Consider the following 19,565-nt stretch of genomic DNA (forward strand, 5'->3'; position numbering starts at 1 on the left):
GGGATCGACACATCAAGATGATACTGATGTGGTGTATAAGTACCTTAACATCAGAAATTTTTGTGAGCATGAATCTCTTGCCAATTTTGCGGGTGAAGATTCAAGAAAGTAAAACGCATGTGAGAGTTTTTGTCTGCATTGAATGCCAGTACAATGCTGTACATCACGCTAGTACAACAGTAGTATTAGTAGTACGCATACTAGGAGTGCACATTTGTTTCTCTTTTTTTTAAAACTATGTGTGTTTAGTAGTGCGCATTCAGTTTTGTTGTGTGCTTAATATCAAGCAGCAGTGTATGTTCAACAAATCCCTGTATAACTAGTACATGTTGTACACTCACAATTTTTTTCATGGTAGGCAATTGGTGACAGTTTCATGCCATGAAAAAGGTTCTTGGCTCCAATTTGCAAATGCTTCTGGTTTTACAGTAGGTTGCACATGGTGAATACCACACCATAGGTAAGGTGGCAAACTGCTTCTACACGGTGCATGGACACAGTGGTACTGTTCAATGTATGGTTGCAACAAGATATACCGATCTAAAACGGCACATGCTCTACTTTCTGGCAATGTGTGGCCATAAGAAGCTGGTATTGTTGCGTACAGCATATAATTCATGCTGGTTTTATTTTCAGAAATATCTGTACAAATGTGCCAAAAACGCGCCAACTAAGATCTCCTGAAGCACGAAAGCAACCACCTTCTCCTCCACAATGAGAGATCAAAAAGAATGGTACTTGTGTCTCATTCAGTAACAGGGATTTTCATAGACAAATTCAACCACTCCTGACATTTGTCTTTTTTTTTTTGTCTGTACCATTTCATGAAATACTACCCTTGCGAAATAGATGGCGTATACAGCAGCTACCTACATTTGTTGCCCCATTCTAATTGATGGCTGAAAAGAGAGAAACATAAGCCCTGACCACCTACCACATCAACACCTCTCCTATCCATCTGTCCAACACGAATGGTGGAACGATACATATGTAACAACTCTAACTCTTTGCATCGGACATAATAGGCAGAAAAACGGCCTGAACACACAATAAAAAAAATGTTAGGTACTGAATTGACATAAGCCACCTGCTAACAATACCAACAAAACCCTCTTCCCAGTCCCCCTTTTATTTTCCTCCATTCTCTTCATGGTGTCCCCGAATAAAGTCATCTTCTTTTGTATGCACACAGTAGTTGTCTGAACATGGAGTTACGTACATGCTAATATACCTGTCTGTATATGAAAATATCACCGTAATCCATGCCAAACTTTCTTTCAGAGTTTCTCTTCTACCAACAGAACAAGGGGTGTAAAAAAACAAAAACCGAGAAACCGATGACGAAACAAAACACGGGAGGGGATGTTGACTCACTTCCTAATTGTGTGTAAATATAGGTCCCACAAAGTTCTTGACATAAAAACAGGACAAAAAAGACGAGGATCTAGGAATTTCAATGACACAAGAGAATTATGTAGGAAAAAAAATTGTTACAATAAGGTTATAAAATTTCCAGAAATAATAAATCATTTCTTTTTGGATCATCTCTTTTGAGTGTCACTGGCAACCTTGTGAGATTTGGAACCACTATCCGAGGCGTCGCCTGTCTTTAATCGTTTGCTCCGCGCCTTGTGACTAGCTTTGTCGGTGGCTTCCGAGGAGTCAGTGTCCGAGTCCGAACCACCGTCAAACGCGGAAACGGGTCCGCCCTTCCTGTTGGTGGCCATCAGAACGCCGTTGGTCTTGCCCAACTCGCCCGTCGTGGCCCTCTCAAGAATGCGAACTGGAATGAAGAGGATTGACATGAGAAAGGCGTTACATATACATTCTAGGGCACACAAAGAGCCAAGTTTTCCCTAGTCTCTTTCCTGAATGACCCTTCCACACCATGACTTCCCTAAGTCCCTGAATAGAGGCTCCTGATTAACAAGGAAAAGTAGAAATTACGCGGTGCGTAATATATGTCCCCGCCGGAAGTAGCATTTAGTAGCAAAATGTACAATATAGGTAAAAAGATGAAGGTCAAAGGTCAAAGAAGTCAAAGGTCAAAATTCTATGTAGAAGTTTTGAAGCCCTCACTTAGTGCCATCACATAAAGCAAACGGAATCGAAATCGGGTTAGAAATGGCGAAGGAGTAGCATTTTGTAGCCAATGTACAATATAGGTAAAAAAATCAAGGTCAAAGGTCAAAGAAGTCAAAGGTCAAAATTCTGTGTAGAAGTTTTGAAGCCTCACCTAGTGCCATCACTTAAAGCAAACGGAATTGAAATCGGGTTACAAATGGCAAAGGAGTAGCATTTTGTAGCAAAATGTACAATATAGGTCAAAAATCAAGGTCAAAGGTCAAAGAAGTCAAAGGTCAAAATTCTGTGTAGAAGTTTTGAAGCCCTCACCTAGTGCCATCACATAAAGCAAACGGAGTCAAAATCGGGTTAGAAATGGCGAAGGAGTAGCATTTTGTAGGCAATGTACAATATAGGTCAAAAATCAAGGTCAAAGGTCAAAGAAGTCAAAGGTCAAAATTCTGTGTAGAAGTTTTGAAGCCCTCACCTAGTGCCATCATATAAAGCAAACGGAATCAAAATCGGGTTAGAAATGGCGAAGGAGTAGCATTTTGAAGCAAAATGTACAATATAGGTCAAAGGTCAAGGTCAAAGGTCACAATTGAAATTCTGTATAGAAGTTTCTAAGCTCCCATGTAGTGCTATCATATAAAGCAAACAGAATCAAAATCGGGTTAGAAATGGCGAAGGAGTAGCATTTTGAACATTTTGATCACACACGGATGCACACACGGACGGACACACGGACGCACGGACACACGGACGGACACACACACGTACGGAGCCCGTTTCATAGTCCCCTGCTTGAACTCGTTCGGCGGGGACAACTAATGGACATCAAAAGAACAAGGCAGTTTGTCAAGACCCAATGAATGCCTGAGTGGTGGTAAGTTAAAAGGGGCCATTGGTAGTACTGTACATGTACCATGAGTCAATATTACATAACAGAATAGCTGCATTTATTGTTCCAAATGAAACTTCCAATATTGCATCATGACATTTTCTATAATAGTGAAATGTGATTTCATGTGTAAGTTTATGGCCTACTGTTAGCATGGTTAGAGGGAGGCTGTGTTTTGTTTGTCTTATGGGACTGGTAATTTCAGTAAAAACTATGAATTTAATCTAAAGAAATAAATACTTGTTAAAGAAGGAAAGATGGCATGTTTGCCATTTCTCAGACACCCCATGAATTTGATTCAAAGAATTGCATCAAAAGAAGTACTGTTAGTCTACTCCGACACATACATGCATCATCAAAATGCTACCACATGCTTGCCAAAAATATGTCGATTGTTTTCAGTGTATTACCAAATAATGTTGAACTTTCAGAGGGAGCAAAAGAGAGAGATGAAGATATACCTCCTAAAATCCTAGAGTGATGACGTGATGATTAATCCTTTGGGGGTGTTCCATAATCTAAAATATTCCAATGGTCTACATAAACACTGGTCAGTAATTGGTCATAATGCGATCACGTGACTAGTGCAGCAATGTTATATTGCCTGCAGTGATGTCACATCAGGAAATATAAATAAAGAAGTGACGGGCTGCCAACAGGGCTAGAATGAAATGATGTGTATTCATTTAGACCATATGATATAGCAAATATTGCCTTGTCTATTGTTGTAGTATAACACTGGACAGTCTCTTGGGTTTTTTTCCCCCTCAGTACAGAGCGCTTAGGGAAAACATACTTTCTTTGGGAAAATATAACTACACGGTATGTGGGGATGTCAAATGCTATATTACACCTCTAACACGGCAATATACAATGTATCTGTATGGATGACAATACACACCAATGTAGAGACGCATCTTGGAAATCAAGTGGTACTCACTTTGTTGTTCTAGTGTTTGGTTCTGTTTCTTCAGGTCATCAATGTCTGACTGGTGGGAATTATTTTTCCTCCTCATGAACTGAATGTACTCTGTTGCCTTGTTAAGAATCTGTGCCCGTGATGCCTGTACATGGGAGAAAAAATATCCCAAGCGACAAATAATGGTAGATTAGTGAGTTAGCTCAGCACTAATAAATTCAAAATTTTGACTCATCTGACAGAATCATAATTCTGTGGGTATCTCCTCCAATTGGACGAATCATCCAGAAAAATAAAACATATACCGGTATTCACAGGAAATATGCAATAATTCTACTCTGAAATTATTTCACTGAGGTTCACTGTACAGTATGTCCCAAAAAAATTACAATCAGATTTTCGCATTGATAACAACCAAAATGATTAAACTGTCTAAATGCTACTTCAGGGTCTTAAAATATAACATCTTAGCTCTATTTTGCAGAAAACCCCATTCAATTTGGTTAAGCTGTCACAGAGAAATGTGGAATGTTGGAAAGCATGTCATGAGTCTGATTCTTCCAAGTATAGCACTTCGATGTTTTTGTGTGTGAATACAATAGACAGAACTTGGAGGGAAGAGATTCTTGACATCCTCTACAAAATTCCTCATTTCTCTTTGACCACTGAGGCAAATCGAATGGGGTTTTCTGTAAGATGTGGGCAATGAGTTATTGTTTCATATCCTGAATTTGTATTTGGATTGATTCACCATTTTTAAAGATATCATTGCGGAGGGTCCCGTTGTAATTTTTTTTTTGTTGACATACGGTAGATTGACCTGAACATTACTGACAGTCAAGCTTTTGTACGCTGTAAATTAAAAAAACAACTAATTGCAAAAACAAAAAAAGAAAAAGAAAAAGAAAACCACATGTGTGGAGAAACAATATTTTATGACAGCAATATATTTTCTTGTTGGTTCAAATTCTTCACTTTACTGTTATCCGAATTTCTGCTATGCTTTGTGTTTCCTTACACTTATTTTGCACAACCACTTTCTTTGTTTTTCTTTTCACCCACATACATGTACTATTCTAGTATTTAATCTAACGGATAACACATCCACATAACAGATAAGACATATCAGTGACTGTGTCTTAGAGCACAACATGGAATAAATGGAGAAAAAGGACTTTATCGGAAGAGTTCTTCAGACAAGCTGAATGAACTCATCCTCAAGAGTTACACAATACGTGCTACATTCAAACACACCAATATAACTGATTCTCACAAAAGCAAGGTAAACAGATATCTGTGCAATTTCACTACAGTGAGATGCTGACTTGAATGCTTCTGCTATATCACATTTAATCTGTATAAAGTATTCTGCAGTAGTTCATGACCTTCCATCTACATTTCAATGAAGGTCAATGACCCTGATCACTGACCTTAGGGACTGACCTTAAAGGGATGGTACAGTTTCAGTTGAGATGGGGCTTGAGGTTTCCATTTTTGTGGATGATCATTTTTTGAGATGAGAAACCTCTTATGAAATATGAAAGGACATATAATTCTAGGAGTAATTTTGGGAAATTTTCCAATTTATTTTTTCCTATTTTTTCCCCTTTCAAAGTACACACCGGCAATTGTATCTCTTGTTATGTGTAAAATACAGATACATATGCCATAAACAATATTGCTACTTTTCCCAAAAATAACAAAGCCAGGATCCTTATGTATATATGTAAGAAAAATGATGAAAGAGGGGAACAAAAACATGCAACTGATGACAAGACAAACCATCGCCTTCATTCTGTCAGTAAAGCTTTTCTACAGATGTAATAACTCAGAGCATTTTGAGATGGAATTTTCCACTTGCAATGATTCGTGACTATAATTTTCCCCCCTTCTCACTTCCTCAACGAGATGAGGCTCTTTTATGCAACTCTTTAAAAGGGGCTAATGGAATGCATTAACTGGTGACCCACTTTCTCTCCGTGCAGGTTCGGCACGGAGTCCCTCAGCATGCTGAAGCTGTCCTTGATGTGATCCCTCCGCTTGCGCTCTAGCGCGTTGTGGTGCGCCCGCTTCTCTGCCTGCAGCGAGAAAAAAGAAGAGCAGACATCCATCGGGAAAAGTCAAATACGTGGCGATTGAATGAGACAGAGGCTGCGTGGAAGCACACAAAAGTGACAGCTGTAATCATTGAAAACATTTTTTTTTTTCCTTTTTGCATCTATAGTTAAATCCACCTGTCATTGGGGCAACCTGTCAACTGATGAATATATTCAATACAGGCTTTGGTTCGGGATTGACAACCACTTTACCAGGTGAGTCAATCCATACTCCCAATACAGTGCATGGGCAGTTGGTTACTCATAATGCAACGATAGCGAAAGTTGACATTGGTATTGACATTCACGGCAACAGAATATGCAAATAGAATAACCAAACAAACAATATATTTTGTTTTGTACCACACATGATTGTACATGTACATATATAACATATAATCAAATATTTTCTCACCATTTTCTGACATAATCCTTTCTAAGGCAAAGATCATTAGAAAAAATTATCTTTCATAATGAACCAAGCAAACTACAATGTATCTACAAATCTGTACAAGGCATTAAATTTTACAGAACAGATAATGAAACCTTATTTACTCAGCTCAAATAATCAGAAACTTGTTTAGAGATGATATCTCATATGTAATGATACATATCATGCATTTTGAACACAAAAAATACATAGTCTATGTACAACACACCATGATGCAGAACAGAAGTATCATTTTTTTCCCCCTCATCTTGCAGTATATAATTTTCTTTACTTCAAGGTTGATAATGGCAGGAGGCACTACACCGTTTGCCCAGCCGTGCTCGATTGTGCGTGAGAAACACCATAATGGGATTAATGGATGACAGATTATAACAACAAGGATGAAAGTGAGTTAAGAGCATGATTCTGCAGCAAACTGCAATATATAATATATGTTGCCTCTGGCACTGCATCAACATCCTGCACATTCCATTGACCAGCCCTTTTTCTGTGCAATATTGTGGGGAAACTGTTCTGAACAGACAAAAAACAAAAAAAACAAAAAAACAAAAAACAATATTGAACAAAATTAAAAAACAAATAGATGGATAAACAATGACAAATAAGTGCATCTCAAGTTGGCAACATTTTTTTTTTTTTATGTTACTTCATTCAACCCATCAAGCCCTGGGCAAATTTTGGGCAGATATTGTGATCTTCTCTTCAAATTGGCACCTTTGAATTTTACTGCGCATCCTTCACTGTTATAAGACTTATAATGGCACTATATTCACAGGTCGATTATATGATTTTTCCAAAAAGAGCTCTTTAGTAACTACCGGTATGACCTTGATATTCAAATTTGTCATTAACATTTTTTTTTTTCCTGGGGAAAAAAAAAAACACCCAAAACTCATTTCATCACTGTTATGCATGCAGCCATTCAACCATACAATGTTCATTAAATGCTATTGACCAATTTGGAGATTGAGGGGGAAAATAAACTTGAACTTGAACCTGAAGTAATTACAATTAAAAATGGAAAGACCACATTTATAACAAGCGATACATTTACTGACTTCAGATCGTATATATATATAGATTTTGTCTGATGTCTGATCTGCTCATCTACTTTCCATAATACATTGTTTAAAACTCATGGCTTAGTAGGCTTAAAAATCCTCCTTAAAAGGAAGTTTTGATATTGCCTTATAAGTTGAGGGAAAATGACATATATCGGTATATAAATAGAGCACTGCTTTCTGAAAAATACGGTTTTCCAGCTCTGGTACAAGTAAGTCAAGGTATCCCTTCCTCTGTATTACACAAAGGCAACAACTGTTTTCTATAAAGACATATAAAAAAAAGAGAAAAGAATAAAGAAATATTTGCTTCAATGACATTCGGCTGTGACCTATATTTTCCATTGAGGCATGGAGCTACAAACGTTCGTAGCTCCATGATTGAGGCAAGCGCTGCCCTTCATTTGTGCTTGAGTAGTTCACCATACAATGCATTGAACACACAACACAACGGGTCGACTGTAAGAAAACATGTGCCTCTCTGAGTCACGTCGAGCTGAAGCAGGGTTTCACATTTAGAAATGAGCTTGTCTGTGAACATGTTTTCTTACAAACTTCTTTGCTAAAATTGAGTTTATTTGTGTTTGTTTGTTTGTTTTTCGTAGTGTGGACACAAATTTGAATCATATGGCTCTCACAAACACTTTTCAAATCATGTTTGATTTAGTGTTCCAGGGCTCGACACTAACTTTTTTCTCTGGTGCCCCCCCCCCCCCAAAAAAAAAAGAGAAGAAAATGTAGTGGCCTGAAATAGAAGGAAATACAAATTGTGCCTGATTGACAAATTGCCCTGCATCAGCATATTTATGTCGATTTGTCGGGCAATTTGTCAATCAGTTGCAAATAAAAACATCTCAACGCAAGGATTTTATCAAAAAGAAAATATAAAATTTCATTTTTAATTTCACTTGCCTGGTTGGGCCACCAAAAGATAACCTTAATGGAAATTTGGTGGCACTACATCAATTTTTAGTGGCCCCTGGCCGCTGGGCTAACGTCAAACTGTGTGATTCCAATTGACGTTTGCTTGACTCTTGAGTGTCCTTTCGTGCCTGTCTAACTGTTTGACCTTTCTACACAATGGAGGACACAGAGCATATTGCTTGACCTCATATTCATTGCCACAGTGGTGAGTGCATTATTATGACGTGCCTACACACGTACAATAAATAGTACTTTTTGTCACACGTAAGCATATCACAAATTGCATAATTGATTGACAGTGCATGGTGTTTGTGCCACTGCTGTGCATTCAACGTTGCTGAAATTCAGCAGTGGGCAAGACTTTACATTAAAGACCAATTCAATTTGGGTACTCTTTTTTATCGTAATTTCTAACTGGGGACATCAAGTATGCCTAACAAAAGATAATTCATGCACTGACAATATAGCAATGCATCTAGCTCATTTATTGCATAACCCATTGAAAGTGCTTTTGTTCTTCTTTGAAAGCCTCCCAGTTATGGCCGCCATAAGTTACAGTGCTCTGAAGTCGGATTCATCTAAATCAGTGTCTGTGAATACTCACAAACTTTAAGCATGCTCAGAAACGTTTGTACTCAGACATATGTTTACATAGGGGTTCTTTGTTTTTTTGAAGTCGGAGCCCCTTCAAATCAAGTGTAAGCTCTGATCTGCCATTGATTCTTGAAATCAAATTTCACTAACACAGTGCATAACCCATTTCTTTGTGAGCTTCTGCGATCAGGCGTGCTGGCATAATGAAAATCCACAACTTCCAGAGGCAGCATGCAGTTTGCAACACACAATAACAACTGCCAGTGTCATATGATACAACTCATTGCTTTTTTTTTTTCCCAGGCTGCTCCATTTTTCAATCCCCCCCCCCCCCCCCCTTAAAGAATGGGATGGAGGGAGGGAGGGGCACGGAACCAAAAAATGGGTAAAGGTATGCATTACAGCTGAACCTACAGCACCAGAAATGGCTCAGTGGTTGGATGACAGGCTGGACATCATACAGAGAGGTCAGTGGAGACCCACCCCAAAAGAGGTTTTACTAGAGGCGGTGGGTGTGACCTCCACGTAGAGTTCATCGCAGGGTCAGCCCGTTGAGCTCCAGTGGCTCACTCCACTCCACTCACTCACAGTCAATGACGACTACATGACAGGAAATCAAACACACAACCTGACAGCCTTTACACACAATTCACAGAGAATGGGCTCGTGGCCCGGCGTGCGCCTCTGCATGTGTGTATCTGTGTGTGTATATGCGTAGGCGTGTACGAGTACACATGCTTGTTTATCAAGAGATGCATTACGATGTGTGCTCACTATTGCACGGGGGATGATGAATTTGGGGAATAAATCTTTCATTTCCAAACAAGATCAACAAAGAACCTACAAGGATTGCATCATTAATCAAACACAACACACAGTGTGACACAATTTTTCCTAATTCTGCTGGATGAGAACAATGAAGTTCCTAACGTAATGCCCAGGATTGTGAAGTGATTTCAAACTGGTTGCATGCTTTTGCATGTCAAAACCATTAGATATGGGGGTTTTGACACTGTTCTGAACTGCATGCCAGATGCACCTTTATACATGTAGGGGCCTAGTTGGTGCTCCTCCTGGCTACCACAAAAAAAAAAGAAACAAAGAAGAGATAAACAAATACAGAGTATGAGTGGAAAGCTCGTTGAGTGCTTTAAAGTTGAATGAAGATATGTTAGATATGTATAGACCTGTTAGTCACCTATATTTAAAAAAAAAAGTGTTGGGAAATAAGTTGTCTAAAATCCCATTACAATTCACTACATTATATTTCAATCAATATCAGATCCATGTAAATACAAGACCTGTGCAGCAGTTTATGGCCCTCCTATAGTATACCACAGTAAACACCAAAATGCAACAGGGCCTAGAATTTGAGTGTTCAAAATGTTCATTAAATCAGAATTGTTGATCAGTTACTGTTTGTATACATTTCTCACTATGTAGAAGGACTTTTTGTATGGTTTTGTTCTGCCTCAATAACCACCCCCCCCCCCCCACACACACACAAAACAACATACTATACAGTCTGTACGTGCAGCTCACTTTATCAATTGATTCACTGATGAGTCCCATCCCTGTCAAGGTTGCAATATCATGCCCCCACCCCCCCCCCCCCCAAGAAAAAACAAACAAAAAACACCCAACTACCAAAACAAAGCAAAACAAAACAAATGGGAGAAATCCTTTTTTAGTAAAGTGTCACACTGTATCTTATGTGTTCATTTCTCAGCAAGACTTTCAGCTCAAGTGCCTAATTGCAGATACAGTACCACATGACACATATGGTGTACTTCACAAATACACTGCAGTTCTACTTGACTATTATTTGATATGAAAATATCCACTCTCCAACCATTCAACACTGCATGGCAAAGACTAGCTACAATTGTACATTGTATGTCTATCATAAGATGGACTGAAAAATTGCTCCTTTTACCGATACATGACACTTGCTAGTACAGACACACACTGCATTGGCCTCACATCTCCATGACAGACTGGGCGAAAAGCTGTATCATGCTACCCTCTAGAAGGAAATTCATTATTCACACCTGGTTGCATGACCAAACCAGCTGCCGATTCCACACGTCACATAAATTTTTGAGTCACAAGATATAATTTACACCAATGCGTCGAATTTTTGAGGGAAGAAATGATGTCAGTACATTCATTAAAACACTAAACATACTGATATATACAGGTGGAACCCTAGCAATCATCTACACTACAGATCTAAAGAGGCAACATGATACTTGTTTTTGAAAACAAAAGAGAAACTCAAAGCCATGTAGTGCCTTCCTTTCATGGCCAATTCTAATGAAAGTGCCACCTTCCTCTCTGTTTATCTGATGTACAATAATTGGGTCTTCATTCCTACAAATGTACTATATAATCTCTGGGGAAAAGTTCTAGAGGTAAACAAAATGCCTTTTATATATCACAGAAAAAAAAAATGGCAGACGATGTCACAATTAGCAAATTACTCATTCATTTGCTGCCTTGAGATACTAATAAGATGATACGTCACTTGACTTACAGACATTCAAAGGGCACTCAGTTTAGCATTTTACAGTTTTGTCTGAACTTGCTCTTTTGTTTATATAGCTGTTTTGCTCGAGGGTCCACTAAGCTGGTATTTTTGTGCTTTTTTCTGCTCCCCATTGAAACAATTCTTACACTGTCGAACCATGGACCTAGAGGTCCATGGTCGAACCGAGGCAGAGAGAGGTAGGGACATGAACACCATCCATCTGCCAATCTTTCCCCCCGACCCGTCATCTACAATTCTAATGCTTTAACCCCACAAATCCTAGGGTAATATACTTGTAAATGTAGCTCGAGAAATTATCAAATCATCTTCTCAATAAATGAGCAAACATCTGGGAATTTTACCAGAAGGAAAAACTAGGTGGAAAGAGTTAGATTCTTTCGCTCTGCACGAAACCAGGATATCTGAAGCAATTGCATCTAAATCTAATATTCCAGGATGTGCTGCCAATTGACAGATCAGTAGCAAATTTAGTGATTTTGAGGCTATTGATTACTGTGAAACCGAAAAGAACACTGCCACAATCACAATCAGGATCAAATGAGAAAGAACTCCTTATTCTTAAAGGACAAGTTCACCTTCATAGACATGTGGGTTGAGTGAATGCAGCAATATTAGTAGAACACATCAGTGAGAGTTTGAGGAAAATCGGACAATCCGTACAAAAGTTATGAATTTTTGAAGTTTCTGCTCGATCATGGCTGGATGAAAAGACTACCATAGCTTGTGATGTCACATGTGTACAATGATATAAAGAAAGAATAAGGAAAATTCAACATATTTCCATTTTTCTCGCATAACAAAAGAACACTCGACTTCTCTCTTTCAGAAGGCAGGGGGAATAATATTACCCTTAACATATGTCAGTAACCAGTCGAAGAAATGTGCGCTCTGTTCAAAAAGTAAAGTTTTGTGAAATTCTCTTTTTATTTTCCTTATATCGTTGTACGCATGTGACATCATACACTGTAGTAGTCTTCTCATCCAGCAGTGACTACACAGATACTTAAAAAATTCATAACTTTTGAACGGATTGTCCGATTTTCCTCAAACTTTCACTGATGTGTTCTACTAATAGTGCTGTATTCTCTTAATCCTTATGTATATGAAGGTGGACTTGTCCTTTAAGTGGGAGGTAATACCAAGGAGTGATGAATGTGATAAGAAAAAGGAACAGCACCAAGCAACAAAACTGTGGTTTCTGATATTTGATGAGCCGAAAAGAAGTGTTATATGCATGCTCACGTCTTCAAAAATACAAACGGTACCAGTCGGTGAAAACTGTAAAGCTATATCTTTGCAGTATGGTAATGAAATTTTCGCGAATTGGAGCCAACAGCCTTTTTAGCGGCATGAAGGGGCAATTTTTTTTTGTGAATTATCACTGGCATTTGATACAACAGTGTAGGCAAGTACTTTCGCCTGCATTTTAATTTGGCGAATCTTGGCTCTCGCAAATTGAACATGCATGTACAAACACTCCTTGTTTTACAGTGGTTAAGGAAGAAGAAGAAAACAAAATAATCCCAAAATGTTCAGACATCCGTGTAATCAGAGACCGAGGAAGGATGCATGGTATTTTTGACGAGCGTATTTTGAGGAGCTAGGAGCTGCTAGGAGGATCCAGACACAAAAGAAGTCTGGAAGACAAAGGCAGACAAACTGAGCTTCCAGTCCTTTTGACTAAAAAGAGGAGCTACAAGCATTAAAGCCATCGAGTAACAATACGCGCTTACAAGAAAGAGAGGGAAAATACTGTCTGCCAGTGTACGAAAATAACTGGAGCATTCTGGACAGGTCTACAATAACAAGAACTAAAAAACAACCACTGACAGACAACTAAGGGGAAAAAATAAAGTGAGGGTATCGAAAGGTTAGAGTGTCACTCACTGTTCACTGAAATCAAACCTGTACCCATTTTTTCTCTCTTTTTTTTCCTTTTTTTTTTTGGGGGGGGGGGACAATAAAAAGGAGACAGGCATCACATGAAACCAACACCATGAAGCAGGGACGGGACTGGGAGAAAAGGAGCATATCTAATCAAAACTGGCATGGAAAGACACACAACGGTTGAATAGACCCAAGACAGGTACAATGCACAATGTGAAATGTTCAATCCCTAGCGCAAGTTTGAATAACTGCACCTAGCACATCACAGAGGGTATAGGCCTACATAACTTGTAGTCTTACAGGGTTGTGGGGCCCTCTTTAAAACATATAAGTACCCTTTTATACATTTACATAATGCTATCTATAGCAATTACACATGACAACAGCAAGCATATATAATACAATGTAATAATACACCTGCTACCTGTACGGTATTCGCTAAGTTTGCAAATACAATGCATGATTACTATACTATACGCCCACACACTGTAAATGCACAAATTTTCACAGTACATTAATTTTCATGCAATGTTACATTTGGCTAGCGCGAATTTTAAAACCCACAAAAATATCTTCACAATTTTCTCTGCATATTTTGAATGGGCTGACAATCATGCAGTGCAAATTCAAGAACATGCAAATATGTTTTTGAGTTGGTCAGCACGAAAAATAAATCGCGTGAAAATATGGACATTTATAGTAAATGCTCTTTGCCATCTTTCCATCCAAATGTAACGACAATCACACATTACCAAGGACGTTCAAGAGATGGAGTCACAACAGTCTCATTCCCTTTGAACCCACATTTGATGCTGCCACTCAAAAATATCTCAAGTATTTGGCAAACTGGACCTGTCTCATAGATTGGAGGCAACTCATGTCTCAGTACATGACGAGGAAGACAACAAAGTCTTCATGATGGTTATTACTTTTCGCCATCCCTACAGTACTTACGTGTACCATCGATACAAAAGATGAGCGATACATAATGGTATGTAAGACAAGGTGATGCACGAATACATGTAGAAATTGTGCAATTTTTGATGAAATACAAATCAAAATTACTCGACGGGGCATGTCTGGGCACTAACTTGACGTAACAATTTATAAAGAACTATAATTGAAGATTATACAAGATCAGTTTTATTTGTCGGAAAAGTGATGCAATTGGCTTTCCAGGAGTTTCAAACACTTTGATTTACACTTCTGCACATATTTATGGACAAGATTGATTCTTGTTATATGTTTCATCATTACGTGAAATCTCAGTTCATTTGATACATAAAACAAGCAAACTACTGCCATTATCATTACCAGTATGTTACATTTCACTATGAATGTTCAGATTGCTCAGAAAGATGGCAGCATCAAACCCCCACCATCAAAGGCACAAATACACCAGCAGAATTCTTTTGTGCATTCCTTACAAGACTAACATCTGCTTGAAGAATTATTACAGCCAGTTGGAACTCCACTTAACTTGGACCTCCTTAATGATATAGCTAGTCTGGTTTTACACATCCACATACATACCTCCCCCCTCCCCCTACTTTTCTGCTGCAAAGTCAGTGAAATTCTACTCAATTTCAAGTTGCGTCTATTAAAGCAATCAAGAATATCTAAGACTTTGTGCAGTGAACCATTCTAAACATATTTCAAACAGTTCCCAACAGTGCACATGTACTCTGGCTTTCAACCTCACTTGGAAGTACACATTGTACAAGCAAAAAACATGTCCGGTCATGCATGCAGCAGACCACATTGTAAGCAGAAAACACGAACAGACCTTTATCAGCCAAGGCTAATATTGACTGAGTTGATGTGTCATACTGAACAGCGAACAAAACATGACTCTGATAAAAAGTCATCTATGCCTTTAAATATCCTCTCCATTGATAAACAACTTCTATGCCATGCTTTAATGGCAACATTCCTGGAAAGGGATAACAGTTCTGATGCTTTCACTTTGGCATTAATATGCTCACCAAACTTTACTCAGAACTTAAATGTTACGGTAATCCTAAAGTACACTTTAAGTTTCAAATAGCTTGCTGCAAAAAGAAAGAGAAGACAAGGATGAACATCAAAATGCAAACAATTCAATAAGATTCGTGCAAACACAGTAGCATACTATGCACAATATAACTCTTGTTAAAACAGAGCTTGCTCTCTTGCTGGGAGAAATTGTGTAGGACTACATATTAGACTGCGACAAGTACTTTCTATGCAGCCTATTATGATAGGTATCTTAGCTTCAAGGCATTTATAGCAGGACACCAATGACTTATGAGGGTTGACATCTTTTACAGTCAAATAAGATCATGACATGTAAAAATCGACTTTTCCTGCCAGCATTTTCATTCAACAGGTACATTTTATTGGCCTCATAACAAACACTTGCCACTCACTGGAAATGTTCTTACCTCCATTGCACTAGTTATCTGAGAAGACATTTGACATAACAGGGCATAATAAAGCAATTCATCATGCAGTTAATTCAATATTGTATTCGATCTTCTTTTTACATGACAACTGGGCCTCCAGCTGTAAGTACCTACCGGCATACAAATTTCACATGCTAAATGAAAACCCCTCCTTAATACTAGAAGAAACCCTCAAGGGTCCAAGAAGGAACTGATGAACAGTTTTGGTTCTACTGCTTTAGTTTGCAATCTTTTAAAAAGTTCTTTGCTCAAAACCTACAAGATTAAAAGCCAAGTTCGATCAGTTTATGCACTACATGAAGATGATATAAATAAAGTGGTTAAGAACTTCATGGGAAATTAAGGGAGCAGGTGTTAAACTGTAGTTTTCTGACTTTCAGCAGTATCCAAATTTTATTACCCCCCCCCCCCAAACAAAAAACAAAACAACAAAAGTTTGAGCAGATTCATAGAGTTTGGCAGCACTGAATTGCTTCTGACTTTCAGAAGTATCCCATGCCATTTCTCCCCCTCCCCAACAAAAAAAAAAAAAGTTTCTGCAAGTTCACAGAATATTGGTAGCACTAACACATGCTGGAGTAGTTAACCAACACATTCATCCATCATAAAACAAGCAAATGACAATGGTCACTCCTGATGACCATAAAGTTTAACATAAGCTTGTCAAGCAGTATTATTCAAATGCACTAAAACTGATTTCCAAGTATTGAAAATGCTGTATTAAACACGAAGATATGTGAACTCATCAGTTGGTATGAGGACAAGATGCATTAAGACGTTCACAAAGACCAAAATTACCGGTAATCAAACAGTGACTACCGCGACACAATTATCAAATTTTACACAGGGTTTTGACTGCCCATGGTTAGTTAGGTAGATCTTTTTAGAAAGAATCACATCAGAAAAACATAAAATAGCTAGACAAGAAACCTACTACCTAGACTCACTCGATAGAAAAGTTAATGTTGCAAAAATGTGACAGAGAAAGATTCCATCCATTTCTATCATATTCACTGCTCTGGTGTAGTGGCATGTATTATGTTGCACTTCACTCACTACATTAAGTGTTGTCTTGTTTTGTTCTGTTTTGCACAATGTGCCTTGACCTTTCCAACCTGACCTCCTCTTCAAGTACATACCATACGACTGATGTCCCATTGGTGATGTCTCCTTTTATAAGTTCATTCTTTACCAAGTTTGACTACCTGTGGTAATTCCACCATCGACCACACCTGGAAGTACGGTGGGTCTTTTGAAATATTTGAAGCTGGCCCTGACCCAGTCCACCCACATTAAGTTTAAGGAACAAGGAACAAGCTCTATAACAAATAAAATTAGATCAACTGTTGCGTTGTAAAAGTAAAATTGATTTTGCTGACATTGTTTTATACACTATGCAGTCTCAGCAGCAATGCAGTCCCACCCCCCCCCCCCACCCCACCCGACTCCAGGAGAATCAGAGCATACAGGTATCAATAGCACATTTATCATTATAACGTTGCTCAGCAATATGCAACTTTAGACGAACAAATAATGCAACCAAAGGGACCTTGGTCATGATATGCATGATTTAATCTAAAAACTATTTGCTTGCCTCCTGGAAACAGTGTGTTGGTATATGACTGATAAACACATGTACATGTACCATGAAAATCACACGATATTATTTCAGCCCTTCTTTTTTTTCCCTTTTTTTTTTCCCCTTTTTTTTTTTTATTTTTTTTTTTAGTGTGCACGTGCCCTGTATTCAATGAAAAGGATATGAAAATGAGTTTTCACTGTGCCCTACGATACAAAACCTGTTTATTTGACACTACACTCACCTAATCCATAATTTACACATGTGTTCTACTGTGATAAATTCTTCTGTTTTCAGGCTGTCAGTAGCTTCCTCCAGTGGAAAGGGGGGACACTCCCCTTCCACACCATCCCCAACCTCTTCCACCACCACCATTACTTCAATCTCTTGGGTTTGGTCGCTCTCTTCCTCACCCTGTCTCACTCTAAACTCTCACTTGAGGTTGGCAGAATACAGCACAAATATAGTTCTTGCTTTATTATAGTAATACAACCAACATTTACTTAAATTTTCCATGAGACGTTTGCCAAATTCATGAAATTCAAATCAAAATCGATACCTGCATTATTTTGAAGTTTATTCCAGACTTCTCTCTACTGACATAAAAGGAGTCCTAAATCATCATTCATTACAAAATATCACCAAGCAGCTCATGACCACTTTTCGTCTGACCTCCCACCCATTGCCATTTCTTACAAAAATTGGTCCAGTTGATTAACAATTTAGAACATTACTGAAGAATATTTCTAGTCAAACTATCAAATTTTATGCATGATATGGTACTTAACTTGTTGAGGACGAGTCCCGAGTATACTCGGAGTCGGACAGGCGTCTATGGGAAATGCGTCCTAGCAAAATCAGGCCAGCCCATCCTCAACAGGTTAACACTAGCACAGGCATTGTTAACCCATTATATACGGCATACAACAGTACCGGTAGTCATCACAATAGTAGTGAGTGCAGTGCAGACACAGATCTTAGATGATTTTTTAGACTGTACATGGTAATTTGCAATATTATTATCTATGCAGCAAAACTACCCCGGGTACCATGCATGTTTAAACCCCGGAGCGCTCCTCTGAATAACAGTAACACAGTGATGACAATGTGTGATGACAATGTTTACTTATCAAATCAAAATGACACTAACAAAATAAATACATAATGCAGATGGTGTTCTGAGCTGTACAGCATACAGATAGTAATTAAATCATGTCATGAGGATTTTTGAGAATTTAATACAATAATTCATTTCACTATTTTTAAACAATAATGTTCTTGAAGCTTGACAGCACTCCAGCACTGTCTCCTCGTCTGCACTGCTGGTTTGAGTTTAGAATATGCAATAAAATGCATGCTGTGGACTAAAAGATTAGTAAAACTAAAAAGTAACTTGCCCTTATCGGCCTTATAAGTTATTGACATGTTTTTATTGTACAATAAAGAGCAAATTGTGATTGACTAGGATCTACTGTATTTTCGGCGATATTACATGTGCATAGTACTTCAAGTCGACAAAGGGAGGGTTGACTTATCGAAGAGTCTGATACAGTGTACACGTCCACAGTGGTCCATGTGTGGCTCAATGATACAGCTACTCACGCAACTATACTGCAATAGCCAGTGTGCAGAGCCGTCAACGTGCCGCGTTGCACACTGGTCTTGCGGTCTGGCGAAAAAACACATGCGACCGAAACACAGGGCTTCAATCTGTGACAGTACTATACGTACGTGCTATGCGAGATCGAGAGAGAGGCCACTCACCAAGCTCGTATACACACACTAACCTGTGAACGATGGTCCTGCTCGCTCTCAATGCCATCCTCCTGGAAAAGATAAAAAAGCAACTTTTTTTAATACATTGTAGTGTCACAAACCCACGATCCATAATATTCTCTAGTGCATCACACTACTTACATCACTTTCAACATCAATGTCTCTTTCGTCGTCGCTCATTTTGGAACTTTAACCGTCGCTTCTAGATCGCACTCAGCGCAGATTTGCACGAAACACTTGCAATATGGCGGTATAAACAACGCCACGCGACTTACCCACGTGTGTTCAATGGGCGGAGCTGTCTCATATCAATCCGCA

General features: G+C 38.5%; 1 protein-coding gene across 2 annotated transcripts; it reads right to left on the minus strand.

The window, feature by feature from the left end:
- Positions 1-629: 629 nt before the first annotated feature.
- On the minus strand, positions 630-19,497 carry LOC139731845 (protein max-like). 2 transcript variants are annotated; one of them, XM_071642723.1, is made up of 5 exons: positions 19,389-19,475; positions 19,259-19,297; positions 5,855-5,962; positions 3,906-4,029; positions 630-1,783 (listed from the first exon to the last, which is right to left on the minus strand). In XM_071642723.1, the coding sequence occupies exons 1-5, from the start codon at positions 19,425-19,427 to the stop codon at positions 1,542-1,544; spliced, it is 552 nt and encodes a 183-aa protein (XP_071498824.1). In that variant the 5' UTR covers positions 19,428-19,475; the 3' UTR covers positions 630-1,541. The 2 variants fall into 2 exon arrangements, with proteins under 2 accessions (XP_071498824.1, XP_071498832.1); XM_071642731.1 differs by lacking the exon at positions 19,259-19,297 and having other exon boundaries at positions 19,389-19,497.
- Positions 19,498-19,565: the final 68 nt, after the last annotated feature.

This window comes from Diadema antillarum, unplaced genomic scaffold (genome assembly GCF_040938485.1).
Source record: "Diadema antillarum isolate AM-2024a unplaced genomic scaffold, OU_Dant_1.0 scf00000023, whole genome shotgun sequence".
Classification (NCBI taxonomy): domain Eukaryota; kingdom Metazoa; phylum Echinodermata; class Echinoidea; order Diadematoida; family Diadematidae; genus Diadema; species Diadema antillarum.

What these genes read in the sequence shown, in the direction of transcription:
- LOC139731845 (XM_071642723.1), bottom strand. Translation starts at nt 19,427, where the DNA reads ATGAGCGACGACGAAAGAGACATTGATGTTGAAAGTGAT. An exon ending in AGCAGGACCATCGTTCACAG is followed by an intron (nt 5,963 to 19,258) that starts GTTAGTGTGTGT and finishes TTCTCGCTGCAG; the next exon opens with GCAGAGAAGCGGGCGCACCA. An exon ending in CGAACCTGCACGGAGAGAAA is followed by an intron (nt 4,030 to 5,854) that starts GTGGGTCACCAG and finishes TCCCATGTACAG; the next exon opens with GCATCACGGGCACAGATTCT.